Genomic DNA, 23687 nt, shown 5'->3' on the forward strand with positions numbered 1-23687 from the left:
ACTTGAAGGGAATCTCCCAGAGGCTGCTCCTTGTATATATGCAGGGAAAAAACTCACTTTCATTATGTAATTATTAAACACGAGGAGATGCACGACATGCACCAAAACCGGAGAGTGCGTTGCACTCGGAACGCGCCCACTGAAGGGTTGAGGAATGCAGCAGGTGCATCGACTCCGCCTTTCGTGTGAGAAGAAGACTTTTTGGGAAATGACAGCACTTCACCGGACACACCTTTAGTAAAATGAGATAAAACAAAATATATGGAGGCGTCATGAATGAATAAAACAAAAGGCATGATATTTGATTACAAATTTATTCAAGTGCGTTGTTTACAAAGGCAGGTCGGTGTCCATGCTGAAGGCGTGTAATTTCATGGTCAGTCGAAGTTGAACCTGCGCTTGCCGTCGAATCTGAAACCGTACGCGGCCGCATTTTTCACGTCCACGAGGGCCGGATTGCGGTGTTTGTAGAAGGAGCCGTGACCGTGAGGTGGACGTGCGTCGCCCCCGACCGTCCCGAAGGCGCGTTGAGGGTAGAAAGCTTCGAATTCGCCCTCTGGAAGGAGAACTTTGGCCAGCTTGGAGTCTTCAGGATCGTAAGCGAGGCAGAGTGCAACGAGGCACGCCAGCAGTACTATCTGAGGATCAGAAAATTTAATTTAATATAAAATATTGAGTTATGCTGCATGTATATAGTAAAAAAATTGAAAACTTTATACTATAAAATCTCGAAAGGTATAATGTTAATAAAAATATATGAGTAGTAGAATTTTATCTAATAAATAAAAATATATACAATTTTTTTGTAGTATGAATGTGTTTTCAATCAACTAATTTGGCGAATGGCTTGAAATTCACTTTTAATTTAGATAATTATTTCCTTAACATCTATCACGTCAAATGGGAAGCGGTTTTAAATTCATTATGATCATATTGATAAACATCAAAAGCTTTGAAATTTTATTCTTACGCAGGCTCAAGCAAGAAAAGTACAGAGTGATTTCTAAAAACCGCAGCAAAGGAAATAGGAAAGTTCTATACTTTTGTTACTTGATTTATCTTTTCTGAGCAAATATACACACATGCATATATGTGTTAATAATCACAAACAATATTGCATATCAACCATCTCCTTCCGTGGATTTTCATGTTTTTGAAATTCGCTGTTTCCTGTGATTTCAAATTAAATCTTGTTTCTTGAAACACTAATACAACTTGCTCCTGAAAAAATATTAGGCAAAATTTCAACTAATTTATGATTCTTAAATATTGTTTTCAATTTGCATACAATACAATAAGAAAGTACTTTGAGTTTCAACGATAGCACAAATATGAGCGCAACTGAAAAATTGTTTTAACGTGGTTCAAAATTCAATTACCAAGCCTTTCTGTTATATTTTTATACTCAAATTTGTTTCTGATATTTAGAACATTTAATTTCAAATTAGCAATCTTTATTATATGGTTTTGCATAGCAGCTCTGCCCCATACTTCGCCATTTTATAACTTTATTTGGTAATGAAAACTTAAATTTGCAACCCCTGGTCGGACTAAATTTCTTGGTCCAGCAATTAACTGAGAGATGCATGTATCTACTAATGAGACGGATTGCCTAAAATTGTTGAGCTTGAAAAAACTTGTATTTTCAGAAAAAATAAAACCACAAATTAAAATGTATCGACTGATTAAAAATAATTGCTACAATTTATAGCCACACATAGGCTTTCTTCTGTTAAAACTACGTAACATTTGTGACAGCAAAAAAAAGCCACAAAAGTTTCTTTCCCAGGACAATTACCGTGATTATAAGTAAAAGAAAAAAGTAAACTCCTGCCCATCTGGTCAAACCTATTTTTCGTTGTTCAAAGACCTAGTCCGGTGTGACCTAGTTAAGTAAAACAGGCTCGAAAATCAGCACATTGTGCTGTTCGAAAATAATTTGCAATCGTCACAGCGAGGGTGTAGAGCCCCCAAGAGATTTCGACGCGCGTTCGTGTGTTTGTGTGAGTTGTGTGTGTATATAAAAGCGACTCGTTTTAGTAACTTTTAATTGTTACCTTGGCGAGGAGCTGCATGCTTGCGGCTTGCGAGAGAGTGACAGATCCGTGCTCGCAGGCGGTTTCACCAAAGTGCGTGTCCCGAGATGCGAGCCGCGGCTGCTGCCCGTGACATAATTGCTGTCATATCGATTATCTTTTCATCCGCAACAAACAGCTTTAAAGCGGACTCTTACTTTTTGCTCTCGACGAAAGAAAGAGAGGGTCAATCAATCGAGACGCGCATTCGTTCGATCATAGAAAAGACAGGCGGGTGTGCAGTGCAGGCATAGGAAGTGAATTGTTGTTAATCCAGCATTTACTATCGGCTGAGAGCGAGTTGCCCTTTTTGTCTCGAGCACTCTCTCTTTCTCTGATCATTAACCACACCTTGTTGAGAGTGTCCCCCCTCCCCTGCCCCTCGATCAGCCCAAAAGCTTTACCGTAGGCTGCCGTGAGACTATTATTCAAATTTATTCACGAGACGCCTGTGGATGAAATGCACCGGCTTAGCGTCAGACGCATTGCTTTTTATCCTTTTTATGCCGGAATGAGCAGCTATAGAGTACTCTGCTCTTGCCAAAATTTCTCAATGACGCAGCTCGTTTGCATTTTCCTCGCATCTCCTTTAGAGGTTAATGAGCCAGGGAGCTGCAATTTGCCTAATTGAATTTGGCTCTTGCTGGATTAGTAATGCGGTTGCGGAAATGTTAAACTGTTGTTCTTTTCCGGCAACTCGTGGAAAAGTCATAAATTTTAAGGTTTTTGCAACGTTGTTTGCATTTTCCAACTTTGCCAAGTTAACTTGCTAATATTGATTTAATGATTGCGCTGTTGTTTTGTTGAATAAAACATGAGCAACAATACAATATTCAATTTAAAAAATCTTAGCCTGAAACTGTAACTAAGTAAAGGTTGTTAAAGTTTAGAAAGAAAAACCTAAGTTCAACTCTTCTTTTAATTTTAACAAAAAAAACTTGTAGCAGTACACCACTCGCACTACAGAAATGAAATGCGGCACAGTAGCTCAGTCAGGCGTTTTTAAATTTCCATTTCTCCAAATTTAGTTTTTTAACTTGATGGTCAACACTCAACAACTAATTTTGAATTTTTTAAAATTATGGATCGTTTAAGTTTATTACAAAAAAAAAATTAAAAAAATTACTTTCGATATTAAACCAAATAGCCCGTTGGCTCGCATTGTTAACGCATTCTCAGGAGCGTCAAAGCAATTGGGAGATATTTGAGCAGTTCGGGGAGCTAATACTGGCTACCCAATGTCAGAGATGGCAAAAGGTGATTAGTTTATGTGACTCGAAATGCTCAAATAGCTCAACGGCCTGGGAGGCGCACCGGCGCCGACTCGCCACTTGCTGGTTTGCACACCTTTCCAGCGGCTTTATAGGGACGAATGTCTGGCGTTTGAATGAAAAAAGATGGCTACATTGGGCCCAAGCTCCTCTGCTACTATTCCGGCCCCATGTCATCCGCTCAGCGTTGCCACGGGATGTGCTAAGCAGAGGTTCAAAAGAAAGAAAAAAAACAGGTAATAACTTAGTGGAGCCATTATTCAGTCCAGTTTGAGTGTTGAAATATTAGTTGCGTACTAATCCTATTTGTCTATTCTTGCGTAACTCAATACACAGAAGGTATACGAAACTAACAAGCCACAGTTGAATTTGGAACCAGTTACGCCACTTGAGCTGGTGCAAGAACATAGCTTTTCTTGAATTAAAATTTGTTTTAAAAAGGGCGGAAGAAGTTTCCAAAGCTAAGAGGATAAGAGCCACCGACTAAAAAAGTTCATCCCGTTGAGCCGCAGTCCAACACGAGAAGAAAAAGCGTTAAGCCGCCAAGAAAAGCCGTGAGTTGTGAGTTGTATTGCTATGATGCCGACCATTTTTAAGTGCTAAAATATGAAAATATAAAAAATCCTTTTGTGCATCTTCTAAAAAAATATTGTGGTGCATTTTTAATGATTTTTATGAAAACAAAATAAAAATATAAAATTTTACAGTAAATATTTAAACCGATTATTCGTTGATTCGCCCTCAACACCAGTAATTTGTAAATTATACATGAATGAAAATAAATATTCAATTTCATTAAAAAGCACTAATTTTGCACATCCCTGCTAATTGTTGATGAAACGCACAGATAGAGAATATTCACAGCCCTTAACTGGTCTATGCTTACACAAAAAATCCAGGTTGCTTGTGAAAGACAATTTGACTCGTTTCAACCTGGCTGTGCTGGAACAAGAGACAATTAGTAGTGCGTTCACAGATATAGAATGAGTGGCATCTGTACGTGGGAGAGCAGAATCGGTAGCGGAAAGTGTCGCAATGCCGCTGGAGCCTCCAAAATTAGCCCAGCGCGCGACAGAAATAGAGCACCTGCGCGCACTTATTTTTCCAGCATGACGTACACGGTTACCGTTGGCGCGCGCGAGATAATCCGCCCGGCGCGCTTTAATAATAAAACGAGACCGGCCGCCTGGGGGTCGCAGGTCATTCGGCTGCGGTTTTGACCATGCATTTTTCACGCTGCGGCCATGCCGAAATCCGCTCGCCTGCTGATTAGGTATGCAATTTAAGCGCGGCAGCTAATTAGCAACACGGCGCCGCGCTTGCACACTCGATTAGGACAAGCAAAGGCCCACTTCTCGTTCTGTTTGCTCCTGCTGTCGCTGCCGACGTGGAGATTCTCAAATAATGAACTGTGCCTGTGCGTGTCTGTGTTTCTTGGACGTCCGATTGGATAAACACATAAGTTTTTGTTCTCACGCATTCACTCTCGCACTTAAAGAATTTGATTGCTTCATTAAGTTCTAGTACAGCTCAACCCATTTTCAGATTGACTGCCTTGAACGCATGAACGGACTTCATTTCTTCGTCAGCGGAGAAAAACGCAGTAGTTTTAAAAGCCACTTATGTTGATCAACTTATATCGTTCAAATGTAAACTAATTTACTAGGAATTCTGGTTTTAACCAATTAAATTTGAGTAATTTTAAAACATTCAGCAAAACCGTCAACAAAAACACATTTTTATCCAATTAGTAAAATCATATTTTTGCCTTCTTTAAAACAATATAGAAATTTCAAGCTTTGAACTTTGTTTCATTTGATTGTTATTATTATATGTACTACATAATTGTTTATTCTTCTAATTATTTTGTGAAATTCGAATTAACTTTTAATGTTCAGATTTGAAGTAGTCGACAGATAAAAATATCGTTCATTTTATTGTTAACAGCACACTATTCTTCTGCTTTTCATTTTAAACAAAGGTTGATAATGTGCGATGAATTCTGTTTTGAAGAGGTACAGTACTGCTGAGAAGGTTTGCAGGCCTGAAATAGCGAGCTGTACAGTACAAAACCTTATAAATTGATTTTCCCCAAAAATTTCGCACACTGATGTCTCGAAGAGATGAGTCCCTTTCATAATTTTATCAGGTTTTTCATTTATCATTTTCGATATTTTGGCTCTAAAATTCGAGGAAGTAGAAAAAATCGCTTAAAATTGTCTACTTTCTGATGATCCCATACTTTTTAATCCGTGGATCCAAAATCTAAAGAAAAAGTTTAAATTTTAATTTAACAAATGACGGCATCGAACAGCTACGATTTCAAATATGCAAAGTAGTTTTTTAGGATAATTTAAAAGCTGGTTGCATGCCGTTTAAAGCAATTTGCAAATATGTCTGATTTCATATAAAATGTTTTTAAAATTCACATAATTGTAAAATGTAGCTCTGGAAATAATATAAACACTAAAGGGCAACGACTTAAATAATTTTCACAAACTTTCCCACCAGTTTACGGCTTTTGCACTTAAGTGATAACATTTTCTGATACGTTGTAAAAGCAGCGGTGGTTTCCATTATTTTTCCAGCGGCTCGCATGCGCGCAAAAAGCAAAAGCGGCTCGTTGTCAACACTCGGCTTGTGCCGTCAGTGCTATATTTCTCGGGTAGCAGGACAGCAAAGTTTTGAAACTACTCATGCTGTTATTTGCTGTTTCAATTGCAGGCCATGCCACCGGCGAAGGATAAAATCATCTCGGGCTCTATGCTAGCGACTCCACCGGCCACCACCATCCGTGAAATCACCTGAATTCCCTGTCACTTCGGCGCCAACTCATCAACATGTGATGGCAGCAAAATACTCCGATTTTGTAACAGGTATTTTTTTCCCTTCAACCTAGATAATGCTTTTCCACTACCGGAAATAATGTTTCAAATTTTGAATGACCCTGATTATCTTCGCATGGACTAAATTAAATTTATAGCAACCCAGATGGTCGGTTGATTGGCAAACTCCATGATAATAATGTAGTTGTCGAAAAGCTATAAAATATTTCAAGTGAGCTTAAGCTTTGTTTAGACTGACTCATTTACTGCTCCAGAGTTTGACATACATTAGATAGATTTTTAATATATATATCAACTATAATGAATTATTATTTTTATTGACACCTCTAACAAGAAATTCAAGAGTTGAAAAAGTTTCGTGAAACAGTGAAATTCAACAGAACTCCTGATTGAAAAAAGAACCGTTCACGGAACTGAATAGTTTTTATTTTAGTTTTATATTCGTTATCGTAGTGGTAGCGGAAAAATTGCACGTCGCTCAACAAACACACTAGTTTTAATTGATAAATTGATCGATAGAAGGAAATTCGCATTTGGTTGTTAAGATATGCGCATTTTTCCGCTACCATATCATGTAATATAGCCTATTTTGTTGGCGCAATCACTTTCCTCCTTTCGTTATTTCCGGTTAAAAAATCCCATACAAAACATCCATCTGAACGTTTTCAATGCGATTATTTGCAATGTTAAGTTTATCAAAGACACGAAGTGCAACGCTTTATAAGCCAAGGGCAACGACACAGTACCAGCACGTGCTCTCGCGTGAGCATCAAATGGAAATAATATTTATTACAGCTCGCAGCTTTTAATTGCGTCAAATTGTAACTTTTACATCACGGCTGTAATATTCGATGGACTTTACCATTTTTTGCTTTACGACAGATTAGGTTTTCGCGGAACATTTTGATAATGACTTCATTATATTTGTCAATTTTATTTCACTTTTGCTCCCCTGTCATAAAAGTGACTCAGAAGTGCTCAAATAAAGACGGAGGCGCTGTTTATTAGCCGTGTGCCGTGTACGAATTTTCAAGACGCTAAAATACCCTACAGATTTTTTTCAGATTATTAGAAAAAGATGATATTTATTGCTAAATTTTCTTTCAGCTCCATTTCAATTTTTTATTTGAGTTGGAACACCTCAAATGACTCGAGTAGCCCCGCTATTAGACTTAAATTTCTTTTTGTTATTACTAACACAATTATTATTCTTTGAACCTTTGTTATTAACAAAGAGACGGACAAACACCCCTTCTGAATACACTCTGCTTTCATTTTGACAAAGCAGTCTGGCACAAGCTCTTCGCGCGAGAGGATCTCGTTTGTGCGCATATCTAATTAACACTAAAAATTTATATGGATGACATCGCCAAGACTCGTTGAAAAGGACTGGTAAATAGATTTGTGTTTACGTGTATTTTTTCATGCTCTATCGAGATGCACACATGATTATTTAAGGTTACATTTTCTCACCATCGGATGCAATGCATTTTCTGTCAAAATTACATACATTTGATTGTGATTTAATTTATTCAGAAAGACGCATAAAGCCGTAGGGGGAGCGGCCAAACATAATATTCTTCACTAAATAGCATGTAATAAGACGAAAATATGAAGTGTTTTCGAGAAATTTGTAATATAAACTGTGAGCCAAAACAAGGGCCTCGTAGGGAGAGCGCATGCAAGTCACAAGAAGGACAAGAAGTGTGTGTAGGCGCGAAATCGTGTGTTTTTTAGGGTTCATTCCAAGCATTTCCCCACAAAGCGTAGGGGCAGTGTTTAGACGCACAAAAAAGCAAACGAAAGCAGCCCCCACGCGCACGTTTCTAATTCGAAATTCTGTTGACAGCAAAGAGCGCGATGATGTCCAGGAGCCGCCGTATCGGCTACTACCTCGTGTGGCTGCTGGGCGCCGCGACATGCTACGTGCTCTTTGTGGCGCTGCTGCAGCACCAGCATCTGCAGGAGGAGTCGGTGCAGGTGCAGGTGCAAGTTAGTGTGCAAGTGAAGGAGTATCCAGCGGCAGACAACACAGTGCCAGAAAACCCAACTACCTCCCCCAATTCGCCTCGGACGCACAGACTGAATGCCCTGAACGACGACTACCAGAAGCTCATTGACCTGCCCGACTTTTCCTTCCTCCTCAACACCGAATGCCCTGAGGACCCTGGCCCGCTGGTGGTTGTCGTGCACACCGCCCCCACGCATTTTGAGTATCGAGAGGCCATCCGCTCGACCTGGGGCTCATCGACCAAGGCCAAGTTGGTGTTCATGCTCGGAGCCGTCAGCAATGAGACTTTACAATGGAAGCTGGAGAACGAGAGTCTGCAATACGACGACCTAGTGCAGGGCTCCTTTGAAGACAGCTACAGAAACCTGACCTACAAGCATGTGATGGCCTTCAAGTGGGTTAAGTACCACTGCAAAGGGTACCAGCACGTCCTCAAGACTGACGACGACATCTACGTTAACCTCCAACGACTGATCAACTTTGTCCAGAAGGGCGTCTTCACGGGCAACCGCCATGTATTCTGTGACTATATTAAGCAGTGAGTATAATTAATTGCAAGTCTAAGAAGCAACTTAGTTAGCATTGAAAACAAATTCATATTTTCTTTCTTAAATTTTACTATTAAAAATCAACAACACATTTTTTTGTGGTTCAAATTGTGTATGACAAAAACGACAGATTTAATAACATATATTTTTAACTTTCGTTGCTTCAAAAAATTAATTTCAGATTAATTGAAAAAATATTGGCTTCAACTGTATTAAGATATTAACTTTTTTAATGTTGCTTATTTTTAAGAGGTTCAATATTTCGAAGCAAGAAAATCAGTTACAATGTTGCTGTAGTTTAATGCATGACTTTCATTAAAATAGTTGATTTTTCCGCTCACTCATTTTACACGTTGGAAGTTTTAGCTCCAGTGGAATCTTACAATTATTATTAAATCGACTTTCTGTCTTTCTTTCAATGATAAAAACTAAAATGTGGCAGCAAAAATTTCAACATTAGCAAAACAAATGTGGGAATTTTAAAAACATTCCTAGCGACCATCAATTATGTTTTGAAATTCATTTTGCCCTCTACTTAACAGCAAAATTTGTTGTGTTTATTAGATGAAGCGAAAAACTCTCTGATAAAGAACAGACAGTATATTCTGAGACCCATAAAAATGCGTGCTCCCTTTTCGTTGGCACTGGCTTTATTTTGATTTTAAAAGAAAAAAAATATGGCAACTGGCCCCTTTCCAAAATCCACGTCACGCTCAATTTCGCGTCTGGTTCGCTTCAACCCACAGACACAAATCGCATGCCAAATAAAACAACAAATATATGTTTTAGATTGCAGTCGAAATTGTAGGAAAGCAAGACTTCTCAAGCAGTGTGTTTTCTTGATCTATTAAACATGCTTGAAAAAAATACAGTTAAGTCTAAATAATAAAAAATTAAACTAGTTGTGAAGTGGAGTAAACTAATTTTTTATGAACCTGGTTCAAAAAATAATAATATAATATCCGATTAGTGTAGAAAACAATAATCAGTAATTAAAATAAAATAATATTCTTTCAGCGCTGCGGTGAAGCGTTCCTGGCGTTCCAAATGGCATGTCTCGTTTTCAGAGTACAAACAAACGTTCTACCCGACGTACTGCCCAGGCTGGCTTGTGCTTTACAGCCAGGATTTAATCGAAAGGCTGTACTCGTTGGCGCAGAATCAACGTTTCTTTTGGATAGATGACGTCCAAGTGACCGGCATCTTGGGCAGAAAGGCCGGAATCACACACAAGCCCATCCAACAATGGATGATGTCACTGGAAATGTACAAGGACAAATTGATTGGGGTCCTTTCCCCTGAAGAGCAGTGCGAATATTTCAAGAACGTCCTGTTTGGACCAAACGAACTTACACCTAAGCTAATCAGAATATTGTGGAAAGCTTTAAAAGACTGTCCGAGCTGAGATTGTGCATTCGCTGCGGCCAATTAAGACATTGAAGGTTTTTCAACCTACTTTCAACCCCTATGTTCTGCTCAGGAAGTTTTATTCTTTTAAATAAATATGTGATCTCGTTAGGGCTGTAGCTGAAGAGCATCTATTCTTACGTTTCATAGTCATTGTTATGTCAAGTAAGAAAACGTCTGTCTGTGTAGATTTAATGCAAAAGTAGATTATATTTTATATTGAATGTTCCGATGAGACTTAGATTTGCAAATAGTCAATTCATTCTACAGTCAAGTGTCAAAGATGCCAACAAACAGACTGCCATATAGTCATTCTTTAATAGCAACTGAATTAAATTATATAAAACCTTGGGTTATTATTTTGTATACACCCTTTAAAAAATATTAAAAAAATGAACTTGTTAGCAGTTATTTGCTTTCAACAAGTTCTCAAAAAATTTAATTATAGAAATTGTATCAGAGAATCTAAAGTGCTGTAAGTTCTAAGAAATTCTTGATCTTCAACAAAAATTTAAGAAATTAAGGTAGCAAATGAAAATTGAAAAATTAACTAAAAATGGGTCAAGCAAGCTTCAGAAGTTTCTGAAACAAATATAATTGAGAAATTCCCTCTCTATAACAATTTTAAAAACAAGTTATCTTTAATTCTAATTTAAAATAACTGCTTTAAAGATGAATTTTCAGTAAAAACCCAACAATATGAAACAACAAATTTAATAGGTCAATATCATTGCTGGGTATCTCCCGGGGAGATTCCCAAACTTGCAGTGCAGTGGTTTTTGCGGTATTTACCAGTTTTGTGCGGTTTTTTGCACCTCATGGTAAAAGTATTGAATAAATGCCCTTTATGGAGAGGAAACGGGTTTTGGTTATGATTATTAACCTTTATTACTTATTAATTCTTTTGACTTTCATTATTACTTTTTGTTGACTCATGTGTTTTTGAGTTTTTTTTTTTTGACATTTTAAATGTAATTTTTCACGGGCACCAAAAATGCGGGAGAAACTAGCTGCAAAAAAACGCTAAAAACCTGGTCCGCAAAATACCGCTTAATACCCATGCCCAGTCAATATAGAGGAAAATTTAAATTCTAAATGAAGACAGCCTTGGATGTGACCGCGCATCTCGCTAGATTGACTGCGTCCGCACACAATTCCTTCACAGTCCATTATCGTGGGTATCTGCGAGGGCTTTACAAGCGTTTGGCGCACTATAGCAGCGCACTCATCCCAAAGAGCAGGCTGGAGTCTATTGATTAAAGCGAGCACCGAGCTGCTTGGACCGAGCGCTGTCGCCTGGTACCACTTGTTAGAAAAGCAGCTCTGCAGTGGCGGAGCAGTGCGGCTCTCTCAAAACAAAGCCGCGGCTAAATCGTGGACCAGGGGGCCAAGGCCGAGCCAATTAATCTAGGAAGCGCCGACGGGGGCAGGATGCAGCTCGTGATCCGCGTGTGCTGCACTCAACGCTGAGCATGGCGTTGGCGCTGGTCAAGAGGGTCTTCAAGAAGTACCCGCTGGTGGCCAACTGCGGGGTCTACGGCACACTCTACGTCGGGGCAGAGTTCTCGCAGCAGACCATCAACAAGAAATTCCTCGTAATTATCACGACCCCGCGATGCTCGAACCAACCCTTTTGTTACAGCTGACGGTTTCTTTTTATTCTCTGCTCTTTCTCTCTCCGCGTGTAGAGTGTATTTTGATATATTGATTTTCACCACGCTCGTGTTCTCTGTCTCTTTCCGCAGGCCCCTAATCCAGAACCCTATGACCAAGGTACCCTGGCGAGATATGGAGTTGTCGGCACCTTTATTTACCCCACTATTCTCTACAACTGGTACACCGATTTGCATTTTTCTTTATTTTGTTCCGTTTCTTTGACACACGATTCGACCTCGCGAGCTTTCGTTTCACTGTTACTGTAGCTGGCACCGTCGCACCAAAATTCTACTGTTTCCTTTCTGCACTTTATGTTTCTTTCTCTCTCACCACACTCGACTCACTCAGCTTGTGTGCATGGAAAACTCGGCTTTCAGGGCGGCCCGCCTTATGACTTTCCGATGCTCATGAGATACGGCCTGCTTGGGGTTGCTCTTTACCCACCTATCTATTATCACTGGTGAGCTGCATTATCATATCGCAAATTTACTCACACGAAGCCATCCCAAGCACAACATGTGTTTGAGCTTATCGCAAAATGCTGTCTTAAAGTGTGTTAAGAAAAAATACTAAAAAACAGCACTCTAGCGCACCAGCAGCATATGTTCTTGCCTTGCCAGAGCACTTTGACGTGTTGTGTGTTTCCATTCATAAATTGAAAATATATATGCTGAATAAATTTCTATTATTTAGGTATAAATGGCTGGACGCCAGGTATGTGGGCAGAGCTGCACCCATCATAGTCAAAAAGCTACTTTTGGACCAATTTATACTGACACCACCGCTACTTGTAATATTTTATACGAGTAAGACTAATACAAATTATAACGAGCTGGTTAAAATGTTCATAAATGTTTCCACTTTTAGGTATGAGTATTATGGAGCGCAAAGGTGATATTCTAGAGGAATGCAGAAACAAAATAATTCCAACTTTCAAGGTGAGAAATTTTACAAACACTTATTGTCAGTGATTACATTATTATATTTTGTTCGCAGTCAAGCTGCATGTTTTGGCTTCCAGCGCAAAGCCTTAACTTCCTTCTGGTGCCCCCGGCAGCCAGAGTGGTCTATGTTGGCTCGTGTGCGTTCATCTGGGTCAACATTCTTTGCTGGTTCAAGCGTCAGAACTACTAAAGACACACGAGAGAGTTGTACTCTAGAAAAAACAAGCTCTATTCTAATCTCTTTTTGCTGTTGTGCATTTATATACAAATTTAAATTTTGCTAGGACAACTCTTGCAAAAATGAGTAAAATAAGAGTGCTCTCTAAAAAGATGAAAAAAGATAAGCAAAATTAAAAATGTTATGCTGGCATAGCAGCAAAACTATTTCTGCTTTTTCAAACCTACGCTCAAGAGCTTCCACAACAACTCGTCGATGTTTATTTTTCCATTTAGAGCACAAAATGCTTTTTAAAAACACCGATTTTTATGTTTGAAAATTATTATAATAAAGAAAAAGATATTTACTAAACCGATGATAAGAAATTATTAATGTTTGAACCTCGAACCTAACTTAAATAATTCAAGGGAACGACGGAAAAAATATTTCCGCTTTACTACCATCGCGCTGCAATCTTTAAAGGCGCAGAGTGGCCCGCAGAGATTGGCGTGTGTATATTTTGGTTACGCCCCTCCCAACAGAGAAGAGGATTGATCGATCGACCACCGGGTCTCGTAAATAAACCCCTAGGTGGTTGAACTTCAAAGGATTTCGGAGGTTTCATCAGTAAAATCCACAGCATGAGGCACATCAAAGCTTCGGAAAGACTGACAGAAAAGAAAGTGGAGAAAAAACTGCACGCAGAAAAGAAATCTGCCTCGCAGGATGAAGATAAGCCTAAAGAGCCGTGAGATAATCCACACATTACAAAGGGAATTGTACGAATTAAATAAAATTAAACGTTGGATTTAACAGGAAGTACGGGCCGATGCCGACGCTGCCGAACCAGCGGCTGTGGACGCGTGGCATGATGGTCGGCGGCGCGTTGATCGTGCTGATGTTCACCTCGGGCAAGGGTCGCGAGGTGACGATCGCCAAGCAGGCGGAAACCGTGCAGCACAAGGGCCAACACGTGCACTGCTCGGACGACTACACCAAGGAGCTGCAGCAGTACGCGGGCTGCGTGCCCGAGCAGTGCGGCCGCGTCATCACGGACGGCCTCGTCAGCACCAAGGAGGCCAAGGACATGCTGCAGCTGGCCAAGAAGGGAATGACCCTCGGCGGCTCCGACGGCGGCGCCACCATACTCGACCTGCACTCGGGCGCCCTGTCCAAGGGCACGGCGTTTGTCAACGTGTACTCGCTGCAGCCGAACCTGCTCACGCCGCAAGACTATAAACTCTACAAGACTGTCCGGACCAAGATCCACCATTCAGTGGCGCACCACTTTGGTGTGGCGGCCGACCTGCTGCACCTCACCCACCCGACCTTCTTCTCCAGGCTGACCGACATTGAGGCTAAGTCGCCCAACGACGAGTACTGGCACCCTCACGTCGACAAGGAAACCTACGAGGCATTCCACTACACTAGTCTCCTCTACCTCAATGACTTTGGGGAGGACTTCAAAGGCGGCCGGTTTGTCTTCGTCGACCAAGACCACACAAACAGAACGGTCGAGCCAAAAAGAGGTATTTTTAATATTTTGAAAATTATGTTTAAAAACGCATTTTTCAGTTTTGTTAAATTTTTGTCTGAAATTCACTTGGATGCCAGTTTTTTGCAGACACCATTTACCCTTATAACCAGTCAATTTTCAATCCAAAAATATAATATGACCCAATTAATTTTAAAGATCCTTATCTCGTAAATTTACTTAACATAAAGAGTGAAATATAATTTTTTTTTTGGCCGATAGTCTTAAAACAAGATAAGTGATGCAACAAACTAATTATAAATATTTTAAAGCCAGGAACTGGCAAAAGTCAACTTTCAAAGGCAGAGGAGAGAAACTTTTTGTGAAAAGAAATTTTAACCCTCTCATTTATTGTTTTCTTCTGTCTGAATGTACAACATTGAACGTTATCCTGCGTCTCAACATAATAATATTCTAAACAAAAATATTGACCACAGATTATTTTATTAAAAAATCTAAGATCAGGACGCAAATATTTCCCATTTAACAAATTTTTTTCTATCATTGAAAAGTAATCATTGCTTTTCCTTTATCAACTAAATTTTTAATTTAAGCAAGTGCGCTCCCCATTTCTCATTTCCCTCTTTAATTTCCAGGGCGAGTTTCGATGTTTACGTCAGGGTCAGAAAATCTGCACTACGTGGAAAAAGTGAGCTCCGGAGAGAGATATGCGTTGACCGTGTCGTTCACTTGCAATATTGAGGCAGCAATAAAAGACCCAGCAACCCCAAAGTGATTTGAAAATGTTCACAGTAATGATTAGTGGGATGTGATCTCAAAGTCGCATTTTGTGAGCAATATTACATAATTGTGAGGTAATTTGAGCAGCGTAATGTTCTATCATGTTGTTCATCATTCGTGTTGTAGTTGAATATAAACGTTTGATAATAAAACGATAAAAATGGTTTATTATTACCTTCAACAGCACTTTCCAGATTCACAGTCGCATTTGGAGTGCTTGTGATAGGGCGTCCAGTCTCCTCGGCTCTCGTGTTCATAGTAGTCCATGGGGTAGTGGCCATCCTTTAATAGGGTCGAGTTTTTTCTAAGAGCCATGTTGAACTCGAAAGGGGTCAGTAGGGGCTTGTCGAAAGCCCTGCCCCAGTCGATGCTGAGCCGCGGACACGCTACTTGCACCCAGGCGTCGATCGAAGGGCCGAACAAATTCAGTTTTTGGGGGAAGATTTCTGAAAGGAGGACCACCACACTTTCCAGGTTGCTGGACTTCACACGATCCTTTAAACGAAAATATGTAAGAATTTAAATTGCATGTTAAGATGCTGAATTTCACCTGAAGCGTAGAAAGGACAGCTGGACTCCCCTGCCGTCCAAGTGTTCCCAAAACGAGACCAAAAGTGCCAGCCTTGAATGCCTTTTCCACAGATTCTTTTCTGAAGGAAAGCATCATTTCGTGGTCGTATTCTTCTATAGTGAATTTTTTATCGTATGGATCAAACCTAGCAAAAAACATAGTTACTTAGTATTTCAAGTATTTCCAATTAGTAAATAAAATCCTTTCAGAAAGAAAAAAAAAGAATTTTCCTTATAACCAGCTCACAATTATCTCAGAAAAAAATTCTTTGGCTTGATCAGGTCTGTAAAAAATTTACCTGTTGAAATGATCAAATTGCTTTATTAATCAATTGTAAAAAGATTGTTGGCAACAAGTTAAATCAGCCTTGTGATTATTAAGTTCTAAATTTTAGTTATCTGCCCATCAGTGGTTTGAGTTTAGAAAGTCAGGAATCTCTAAACAAATTTGGAAGCTGTTGTTTCTCTCGCCTGGTTTGATTTGGTATAATATTTCTAAAATTTCATGGCATTTATATTATATTTTTAGAGCAATTTTCGATTTAGTATAAAAATTACAGAAATACTTATTCTCAACCAATTTTAGAACTGAATTAAAAATTATTTTTAGCTTACTTATAAGCCGGTATTGATGGATTACAAATCATGGCAGACTCCAGATGAAACCTTCCATCGCCCAAGTAAATAATAGCGTCTACTGTACTTTCTAGATTCGGCGAAGTGCAGCCCAAAATTTCCCCAGCAGACAGAGGTTTTGCTTGGGGTATTACAATATTGTAGCCGATCATCCTCAGTTCCGTAGCAGCTTCATTTAGTGAGGGGATAAACTGCACTGTGCTTACAAACGCCAGGGTCCGGTCTTTGGGAAAATTTAATTTCACCGACTCAATAAAATGCAGAATGTCAATTTTTATGTCGACAAAGACGTAGAGCACTTTGAATGAGGACGTCCTGTCGAAGGGCACGAGACAACTGTGTCCGTAGTGCACGAGCAGCTCCACGCCGAGCGACTTTGCGGTGAAGTCGTCGATGCAGCAAGCGCCGTAGGTCACGTCCCCCATGATGACCACCTCTTCGCACTCGGTGAACTGCTCGATGATGTCGGCCAGGGTGGTTGCGTACAGCAAAAGACCCTCGGGCAACTGCAGACCAACAATTTTGGCATTGCGCTGCTTCACGCGCCAGATGGTCTTGTGCAGCTCAAAATTGTAATTTGAAGGCAACACCTTGATGGCGGCGTTGAGAAGGGGGTCTTGCAGGATGTCATCTGGGATTTTCACACCCATTCTCCTGGCTGCTGGTCTGACCACCTTTCTCGCAGGGTTGGCTAGCACCACACACGTATCAGATGATTCCGCGGAGTTCATGACAGCTTCTTTTAAAAATCAAAATAAAAAATCGTTAAGGTGTTGAATAAAAACAACAACCGCTAGCAGAAAGACACGATAACAAGGCTGCTGGGCTCTGGACCTGCTCTGGACCTGCTCTGGACAGTCTGGACCAGTCTGGACTCACATGCACATGGTGCTGCTTTATTTTTAAACAATAACTGCTACCAATCTCCAGAGTTTCATATTATCGCTAACTTATGGAAATTTTGGAAACTTAGAAATTTAACTTTTAAAGTTTATATTTAATTAAATTGAATTATAATAATTAAAATTAATGATCAACAACTGATCATTATCCTCGATTATAAAAAGAAAATATTTATTTTTCAGTTAGTTTAAACCTGCTTAGGTTGGCAACGAAGCTCACACAAAAGTGATGCCCATGCCCACCCAGCTGGCTCGTAGCGCTGAAAAAAGAAAAAAGGCTGCAGCTCGGCCTCTCCCAACTCCCAAGCCCATGTCTTGCACCAAAACTCAAAAATGAAATTTGACGCGTTCTTTATGTGACGAAAAGAGAAAAAAATGGGACCTTCTCTCAAGGTAGTCCTGCTGTCCTGCGCGGCAGGCAGCTGGTATCTGTACGGTGGATTGCTTGTCCTGCTCGACGTCCTGCTGAGTTCACTGCCGCTGCCGCTGATCTTCCCTATGCTGCTCACCCTTCTAGTCTACGGCATCCGCCTGCAGCCTCCGCCTAACTACATGGTCGAGTCTGTCCTCGGCAAGGACCTTGACCCGGAAGCCGACGAGGACGAAAACGATGAAACCTCCCAGCAGTTCTATTTGGACAAAGTGGCCCACCGAGGAGCAGGCTACGATGCACCTGAAAATAGCATTTCCGCATTTCAATTGGTATTAATTTTAAAATTGTGTGAAGAAGGAATTTAAATCGTGGAATTGAATTTTAAGGCTCATGAAAATGGTTGCATGGCAGTGGAATTTGACGTTGCCCTGACGGTAGACGGAATTCCTGTATTATTCCACGATAAATCCCTGCTACGGATGTGCGAAGTGGATAAGAAAATTAATGACATTACTTGGGAGGAGCTTTCGATTCTAGACATTTCGACAACTCACCCACTAAGGTAAAAATATTACAATGGCAGTAGTTAAAATCAATTTTAAAATTTATTTGAAATAGTCGAAACTACGCTGGAGAGCAAGTACCAAAATTAGAAGAGGCGATTGAAGAGTGTTTGAAGTTGGATCTTAGAGTGTTCATTGATTTGAAGGACAACGATACCAGGGTAAATCCCTAACTCGATTAATTTTAGCGTGTATAATGATTTGTGAAAATTAGGTTTTAATCGCAGTTCTCAACATGTTCGAAAAGTACCCTGACCTGCAAGCAAGGGCAGTCATTACCTCGTTCTACCCCAATCTCATTTTCTGGGTAATTAAAACCATAATAAAAATAATAAACATCCATTCTACATTCATCTTACTCTGCAGGTGCGAAGGGCTGTTCCTGGGGTAGTTTGTGCCCTCTCCTGGCGCCCAGGGCTCATCGCCTTCGAGGACTACACTTACTCGCGGTCCGTCGGCGGACCATACCGCAGAAGGTTTCTCCTAAACCGCAATGGTGATTACAGACACTTAATTATTTTATTGCAGGTATCCTGTGTTCTGGCAGCATGCTGTGGCCGTGGTCGCTGATGTAATACATCGCTGGTGTTTATTCAACATTTACGACTTCCTCCTGGGCATTTCAGCCGTGATTGTTCACAAAGATTGTTTGTCGCCGTAAGTTTTTTAAAATAAAATAGGGAAATTTTTATTCAAAGATTTTTTTTTAAGGGACCAAGTTCGACACTGGCGCAAAAGGGGCATCAGGGCGATCGCGTGGCCTGTCAACCTTGCCTGTGAGAAGGAGTATTTCTCCAGGGCCCTGCACGTCACCTATCTGACAGACACTCTGAGGGAGTAGGACAATCATTTTTTCTATTACTCTGAGTAGTTAGAAAGATGCCATATTTTTTGCCAAAGTGCACATTATGATCAGGGTTTGCCATAGAAAATTCATCTGCAGCTTTCTTAATTTCTGTGACATCAGTTTATCGGGATTTAATCTTTTTGTGCCATTATTTCGTACCTTTAAAACAATGATTTCTTTACTGCCTTCCATTTTCCTTAATTTTAAGTTTAAAATTCGAAATAAATGCTTGCAGATTTTCATTTCTGAACTTTTCACGAACCCTGATTTAGAGATAAGCCTTGACGTTTAAAAAGACAAAAACCCTTTTCCGTTCTTGTCAGCAGTTGATGTTATGCATAAGTCCCCTTTTGTCTGTCCAAACGTGACAATGATTCCAATGTTTTGTTTCCTCTGTGAAAATTCTCGCCGCCAAAAGGGAGAAGCTAGTTGTGTTAGTTAAACCGATTTCTCAACAGCCATAACATGTGCAGCACATTTTTTGCAGTTCAAATTTTGTAACAAGTGAGTTTCAACGGCTGCTATTTTGTATTTACATGTGATATTTTAAAATTCGATCAACTTTTGCGAGTGCAAAAGAGATTTTATTGGATTGGAATTAATTTGTTCCCTGATTGTGAGAGATGTGTTGTGTTGACGTGCGTGTATTTATACATTTTTATCCTATTTTTACAATTGATTTTACGGTGTTGTGTGTCCCTAAAGTGTATTATAGCCTTACCGACATGTGCTCGTTTTGTAACAATAAATCACACCATGTGAAAATGAATCCTCGCGCTGTTTATGTGGTATTAAAATTGCACTCACGGTCAGTAGCTTTCGGGGCAGAGACCTACATCAGAACAACTTTTCGGATGATTTTGTGCTTTAATTAATGTCGCGGCGAAGGCCAAATGCAACGCCGTCTCGGTAAAATCGCGTGTATCACGCGGGCACCGGGTGACTGGCGAAATCCGACAGATCTGCGGAGCGAGAATTGACACTGGACTGATTAAAAGGCAAAAAACGCTTTCTTTATTCGGCAGGGCGACTTAATAATTCATCGACCTACATTCAGTTCTGCGAGGGTTACATAATAATGGCAGGCAGTCGACCAGTGTAAGTGATTCAAAAACAAGTTTGGCCAGAGCAGATCAGCCGCATACAGTACCCATTCTCTCCGCAGAAAATGAACCTGCTATCTATATGTGTTATGAGATTGTAATGCAAAGCCGCGGCCAGACACCTAAGCCACCTTGAGGAGATGGGAGGGAAGACTGCACGTGCCACGCCCGGCGGTACCCACTCCTGCCGATGGCCTGAAGACTCGAGACAGTATATAAGCACCGCAATGGACACTTTCTAATCACACTTGAGTTTAGCACCTCAATCACACTACAAACATGGCCTTCAAGGTAGGCGCCCCCGCCCCCTGCCACCATCAAAATTTAATTTATTTCGGAAATATTTTGACAGTATCCGAAATTTTGCTTTAAATCATCCCCTGTTTTCCTGTTTAATATTGTTAAGCTGTTTTAATGTGTTCCACCCTTATATATTACCTCCGGACATTTTATGTTTTAATTACCTTTTAAATTCCTATAAGTAAAACAGGAAATTGTAATCCCTATATAGATGGAATGAGATTTTTAATATTTTTTTTAGAATTAATTTTTAATACGTATATATGTTCTTGAAAAATATTTAATTTTCCTATAAAAAAATTTCATTGCGGATGAAATTGCAATTGAAAACCTATTTTAAATATCCTCTCTCGTTTAAAATTTTTCAGTTCGTCGTGCTCGCCGCCCTCGTCGCCGTCGCCAGCGCTGGCGTGGCCCCCATCGGCTATGCCGCCGCCCCCGCCCTGGCCAAGGTTGCCGTCGACACCGACTACGACCCGAACCCCCAGTACTCTTACAGCTACGACATCCAGGATGCCCTGACCGGAGACAGCAAGAGCCAGTCCGAGACCCGCAACGGTGATGTTGTCCAGGGATCTTACTCCCTCATCGAGGCTGACGGCACCCGCCGCATCGTCGACTACACCGCCGACCCCGTCAACGGATTCAACGCCGTCGTGCACAAGGAGGCCGCCGTCGCCAAGGCTGTTGTCGCCGCCCCCGCCATCGCTAAGGTCGCCGCTCCCCTTGCCTACGCCGCCCCCGTCGCTCGCGCTTATGCCGCCCCCGTGGCCGCTTACGCCGCTCCCCTCGCCAGGGCTGCCTACTACCACTAAGATCATCCTCTCGCCTATTTTGTAAATAGTGTGTCAACCTAAACTGCTTCTCTATATTTATTGAAATCTCTTCACTCTCTTCCGAATGCATTTTCCTGCCTTCTTCACAATCAAATAAAAAAAGTTAAAATTTAAAAATATTTGTTTTTGAATTGAATTTTTTGCTAACCCTCGTTAATAATACCAAGGCATTTTTTGCTTGCACTCTGAGATGAGTGCAATTGGACATTCACAACCATCTCTCGCTGATGCGAAATTATCCGCATTTTGTATTTTAAATTTTATTTTGGAGTTAAAAGGCCGAAATAGCTGATATGTACACAGTACAAGATGTATCATATATATTTCTTTAGCAATTATTTCAATATGTACCCACCCATTCCTTTTGTTTGTTCACCAATGGGAGAGTTATAGCCATTAGTAAAATCACTCTATCTTATAAAAATATACACGACCGTGTTTTACTGCCAGCAAAACACACAACAAACACTGAAAATATCTTCTGGCACCGATTTCACTGGTAAAAACTAAAAAGGCGGAACTTTGTCTGTATATAAATGTTCTTTTGGCAAAAGCTGTCGATCCGTTTCTCAATAATAATGTCGTGTCTCAGCAGTCAGAATACTATCAGAAAAATGATCGGAAACAAAAGGCCTTGTGCTCAAAAGAAGAATGAATTTATGATGAATGAAAAGTCAAAAGTCATACTCTGAGAACTTTTTATTATATGGGTGGGTACAGCTTAAGTGATCGCGCCGCGCCGTGTAAAAAGTGATCACGCACTTTCGCGATGAAATCTCTCGCCTTACGCAATTGCACGAATTTTACAACCGCTATAGCAGTGAATATAATTTTTATGGTCGCAGGTTAAGATCGCATTGGTTTATTACCGCATAACCTTCTCACCAGAAAATTATTATTTGCTTAGAAAGGTCGTATTTGGATGTTGGACGAGACATTAAAATATTAATTTCACATGCGAGTAAAAAAGTTAAAATATTAAAAAGGCATCAATCGGCCACTGACTGAAATCAAACTAATTTTTTTATTATATCTTTACAACTTTGTGGGGCACACGAAGCAGAAACTTTTTTTTTGTCAAATTTTATCTCTTTATTTGAAAATTATCATTGTTATTAATCAATATTTTTTTAACTTAACATAAAATAGAATCAAATGAATGCATTTTTCTAAGCATTTTATTTCAAGTTATTTTTCTTTCATCTCTCAGTATTTTTTACTCGTTTCATCCATTAGAAAAATCACTTAAAACAAGGCAAACCAAGGTTTACAGAAAAATTGTGATAACTCCTTTTGATATTTTACTTGAAACATGCTTTCTCTATTAATTGGGAAAGAGCTTAAATTTTCTTAGGTAAGCCGTTTAAATTTGCGAGAAAATTGGCTCAAAAGTTTGCATGCTTATCAAGCACTGTCTTCTAATTGAAAACTGCATTTTGTCAGAAGATTCACCTTATAATTCGCATACTGTTGGAAAGATTCTCGGTCCAATTTAGTTTTATTGCACATTTTAGAGATCAACTGTTGCTAAATTTCACAAATAATAGACTCACTTGCTCGCTAATTAGCGATCAATGCAAAATGTTCTTAATTGTTTGGCCAGCAAAACTATATACTTACCTAATTGTAAGAAAAACTAGGACCAAGTGCTAGACACATTTTATTATAGTTCAAATTTTAAGTTTATGAGGCAAAAAATGTAATTAATAAAGTAAGACATAGAGTAAAACTATATCGTGCCGCATTATTTGTTTCAAGATCAGCGTGTGCTGCATTGTGTAAAATTGCGTTGTTTGCAACAGCGTATCAGCAGTCTCTTTGCACAAGGTGCAAGTGAAACTGATTTCTCCAGAAAGAGTAACAGAGCCAACGAGAGCACACGAGCCATTTATTCTTATGGCTGTGAGGAGGATCGCGCTTCCTTGTTACGATAAAGTTACCCAATTAGCACCACTAATAGCTTTATATTTCGCACGTGTAATAACCAGTTTGAGATCTCGAGCGTTAATTGATTGCTGTGGGCCAGTCGGAAAGACCCACGGCGTTTCGATTGATTGACTTGCCGCAGATAGATAATAAAAAACAAAACTTAAAAGAAAGTTGATATATACTGATTGTTCATGGTGATTTTAACTATCGCACAAAAAAATATTAGCTTACATGACCAAGCTTTTAATTTAACCAGAACACTTAAATCCACTTTCAGATATATATTGATAAAACTGTCGAGATAATTTGACAAATTCCTAGACAAATCATGAATAATTTGAGGTTATGTACGCTCATTTATTATCAGCGGGTAATTAGAAAAACACGTAGGTGTGTAAAATTACCATTTTCATATGTTTGTCATATCAACTACCTGTA

General features: G+C 39.8%; 8 protein-coding genes across 15 annotated transcripts in view; 5 read left to right on the top strand and 3 right to left on the bottom strand.

Moving 5' to 3' along the window:
- Positions 1-1885, bottom strand: part of MEP-1 — a 61590-nt gene extending 59705 nt beyond the window's left edge. The window contains exon 1 of the mRNA XM_065487365.1: positions 1876-1885. The gene's annotated coding sequence lies outside the window, so the exon portion shown is untranslated. The remainder of the gene's footprint in view (positions 1-1875) is intronic.
- Positions 296-2908, bottom strand: LOC135941999 (uncharacterized). Its single transcript, XM_065487860.1, has 3 exons — positions 2234-2908; positions 2058-2177; positions 296-638 (listed from the first exon to the last, which is right to left on the bottom strand). The coding sequence occupies exons 2-3, from the start codon at positions 2073-2075 to the stop codon at positions 378-380; spliced, it is 279 nt and encodes a 92-aa protein (XP_065343932.1). The 5' UTR covers positions 2076-2177; positions 2234-2908; the 3' UTR covers positions 296-377.
- Dph1 (diphthamide biosynthesis 1) lies at positions 498-17807 on the bottom strand. Of its 3 annotated transcripts, none has more exons than XM_065487540.1 (5): positions 17681-17807; positions 16376-17135; positions 15741-15906; positions 15366-15685; positions 498-638 (listed from the first exon to the last, which is right to left on the bottom strand). In XM_065487540.1, exons 2-4 carry the CDS (start codon positions 17125-17127, stop codon positions 15368-15370), a joined length of 1236 nt encoding a protein of 411 aa, XP_065343612.1. In that variant the 5' UTR covers positions 17128-17135; positions 17681-17807; the 3' UTR covers positions 498-638; positions 15366-15367. The 3 variants fall into 3 exon arrangements, with proteins under 3 accessions (XP_065343612.1, XP_065343627.1, XP_065343619.1); XM_065487555.1 differs by lacking the exon at positions 17681-17807 and adding an exon at positions 17188-17296 and having other exon boundaries at positions 16376-17132; XM_065487547.1 differs by lacking the exon at positions 17681-17807 and adding an exon at positions 17188-17271.
- Positions 3643-10504, top strand: LOC135941849 (beta-1,3-galactosyltransferase 1). Of its 5 annotated transcripts, XM_065487607.1 has the most exons (5): positions 4978-4995; positions 5935-6011; positions 6071-6222; positions 8042-8741; positions 9769-10504. In XM_065487607.1, exons 3-5 carry the CDS (start codon positions 6192-6194, stop codon positions 10154-10156), a joined length of 1119 nt encoding a protein of 372 aa, XP_065343679.1. In that variant the 5' UTR covers positions 4978-4995; positions 5935-6011; positions 6071-6191; the 3' UTR covers positions 10157-10504. The 5 variants fall into 5 exon arrangements, 4 of the variants coding, with proteins under 4 accessions (XP_065343688.1, XP_065343679.1, XP_065343672.1 ...); XM_065487616.1 differs by lacking the exons at positions 4978-4995; positions 5935-6011 and adding an exon at positions 3643-3907; XM_065487600.1 differs by lacking the exon at positions 4978-4995 and having other exon boundaries at positions 5291-6011.
- On the top strand, positions 11363-13291 carry LOC135941962 (mpv17-like protein). Of its 2 annotated transcripts, none has more exons than XM_065487795.1 (5): positions 11363-11753; positions 12192-12274; positions 12508-12620; positions 12682-12752; positions 12811-13291. In XM_065487795.1, exons 1-5 carry the CDS (start codon positions 11631-11633, stop codon positions 12946-12948), a joined length of 528 nt encoding a protein of 175 aa, XP_065343867.1. In that variant the 5' UTR covers positions 11363-11630; the 3' UTR covers positions 12949-13291. The 2 variants fall into 2 exon arrangements, with proteins under 2 accessions (XP_065343867.1, XP_065343856.1); XM_065487784.1 differs by lacking the exon at positions 12192-12274 and adding an exon at positions 11904-11992 and having other exon boundaries at positions 11378-11753.
- Positions 13432-15351, top strand: LOC135941893 (2-oxoglutarate and iron-dependent oxygenase domain-containing protein 3-like). The gene is made up of 3 exons (XM_065487664.1): positions 13432-13663; positions 13732-14444; positions 15046-15351. Exons 1-3 carry the CDS (start codon positions 13557-13559, stop codon positions 15183-15185), a joined length of 960 nt encoding a protein of 319 aa, XP_065343736.1. The 5' UTR covers positions 13432-13556; the 3' UTR covers positions 15186-15351.
- LOC135941877 (glycerophosphodiester phosphodiesterase 1) lies at positions 17566-19850 on the top strand. Its single transcript, XM_065487642.1, has 7 exons — positions 17566-18000; positions 18058-18233; positions 18290-18395; positions 18449-18541; positions 18601-18710; positions 18763-18891; positions 18946-19850. Exons 1-7 carry the CDS (start codon positions 17674-17676, stop codon positions 19073-19075), a joined length of 1071 nt encoding a protein of 356 aa, XP_065343714.1. The 5' UTR covers positions 17566-17673; the 3' UTR covers positions 19076-19850.
- Positions 19851-20318: 468 nt separating this feature from the next.
- On the top strand, positions 20319-21437 carry LOC135941975 (larval cuticle protein A3A-like). Its single transcript, XM_065487822.1, has 2 exons — positions 20319-20475; positions 20853-21437. The coding sequence occupies exons 1-2, from the start codon at positions 20464-20466 to the stop codon at positions 21297-21299; spliced, it is 459 nt and encodes a 152-aa protein (XP_065343894.1). The 5' UTR covers positions 20319-20463; the 3' UTR covers positions 21300-21437.
- The last annotated feature ends 2250 nt before the right edge of the window (positions 21438-23687 follow it).

The sequence above is a fragment of the Cloeon dipterum genome, chromosome 1, assembly GCF_949628265.1.
Source record: "Cloeon dipterum chromosome 1, ieCloDipt1.1, whole genome shotgun sequence".
Taxonomy (NCBI): domain Eukaryota; kingdom Metazoa; phylum Arthropoda; class Insecta; order Ephemeroptera; family Baetidae; genus Cloeon; species Cloeon dipterum.

What these genes read in the sequence shown, in the direction of transcription:
- LOC135941893 (XM_065487664.1), top strand. Translation starts at nt 13,557, where the DNA reads ATGAGGCACATCAAAGCTTCGGAAAGACTGACAGAAAAGAAAGTGGAG. An exon ending in GAAGATAAGCCTAAAGAGCC is followed by an intron (nt 13,664 to 13,731) that starts GTGAGATAATCC and finishes TGGATTTAACAG; the next exon opens with GAAGTACGGGCCGATGCCGA. An exon ending in AACGGTCGAGCCAAAAAGAG is followed by an intron (nt 14,445 to 15,045) that starts GTATTTTTAATA and finishes TTTAATTTCCAG; the next exon opens with GGCGAGTTTCGATGTTTACG.
- LOC135941962 (XM_065487784.1), top strand. Translation starts at nt 11,631, where the DNA reads ATGGCGTTGGCGCTGGTCAAGAGGGTCTTCAAGAAGTACCCGCTGGTG. An exon ending in CCATCAACAAGAAATTCCTC is followed by an intron (nt 11,754 to 11,903) that starts GTAATTATCACG and finishes CTCTTTCCGCAG; the next exon opens with GCCCCTAATCCAGAACCCTA. An exon ending in AAATAATTCCAACTTTCAAG is followed by an intron (nt 12,753 to 12,810) that starts GTGAGAAATTTT and finishes TTTTGTTCGCAG; the next exon opens with TCAAGCTGCATGTTTTGGCT.
- LOC135941877 (XM_065487642.1), top strand. Translation starts at nt 17,674, where the DNA reads ATGGGACCTTCTCTCAAGGTAGTCCTGCTGTCCTGCGCGGCAGGCAGC. An exon ending in GCATTTCCGCATTTCAATTG is followed by an intron (nt 18,001 to 18,057) that starts GTATTAATTTTA and finishes TTGAATTTTAAG; the next exon opens with GCTCATGAAAATGGTTGCAT. An exon ending in TGAAGGACAACGATACCAGG is followed by an intron (nt 18,396 to 18,448) that starts GTAAATCCCTAA and finishes TGTGAAAATTAG; the next exon opens with GTTTTAATCGCAGTTCTCAA.
- LOC135941849 (XM_065487616.1), top strand. Translation starts at nt 6,192, where the DNA reads ATGGCAGCAAAATACTCCGATTTTGTAACAG. An exon ending in ATACTCCGATTTTGTAACAG is followed by an intron (nt 6,223 to 8,041) that starts GTATTTTTTTCC and finishes TTCTGTTGACAG; the next exon opens with CAAAGAGCGCGATGATGTCC. An exon ending in TTCTGTGACTATATTAAGCA is followed by an intron (nt 8,742 to 9,768) that starts GTGAGTATAATT and finishes ATATTCTTTCAG; the next exon opens with CGCTGCGGTGAAGCGTTCCT.
- Dph1 (XM_065487540.1), bottom strand. Translation starts at nt 17,127, where the DNA reads ATGAACTCCGCGGAATCATCTGATACGTGTGTGGTGCTAGCCAACCCT. An exon ending in CCATCAATACCGGCTTATAA is followed by an intron (nt 15,907 to 16,375) that starts GTAAGCTAAAAA and finishes GTTTTTTGCTAG; the next exon opens with GTTTGATCCATACGATAAAA. An exon ending in CTGTCCTTTCTACGCTTCAG is followed by an intron (nt 15,686 to 15,740) that starts GTGAAATTCAGC and finishes TTTCGTTTAAAG; the next exon opens with GATCGTGTGAAGTCCAGCAA.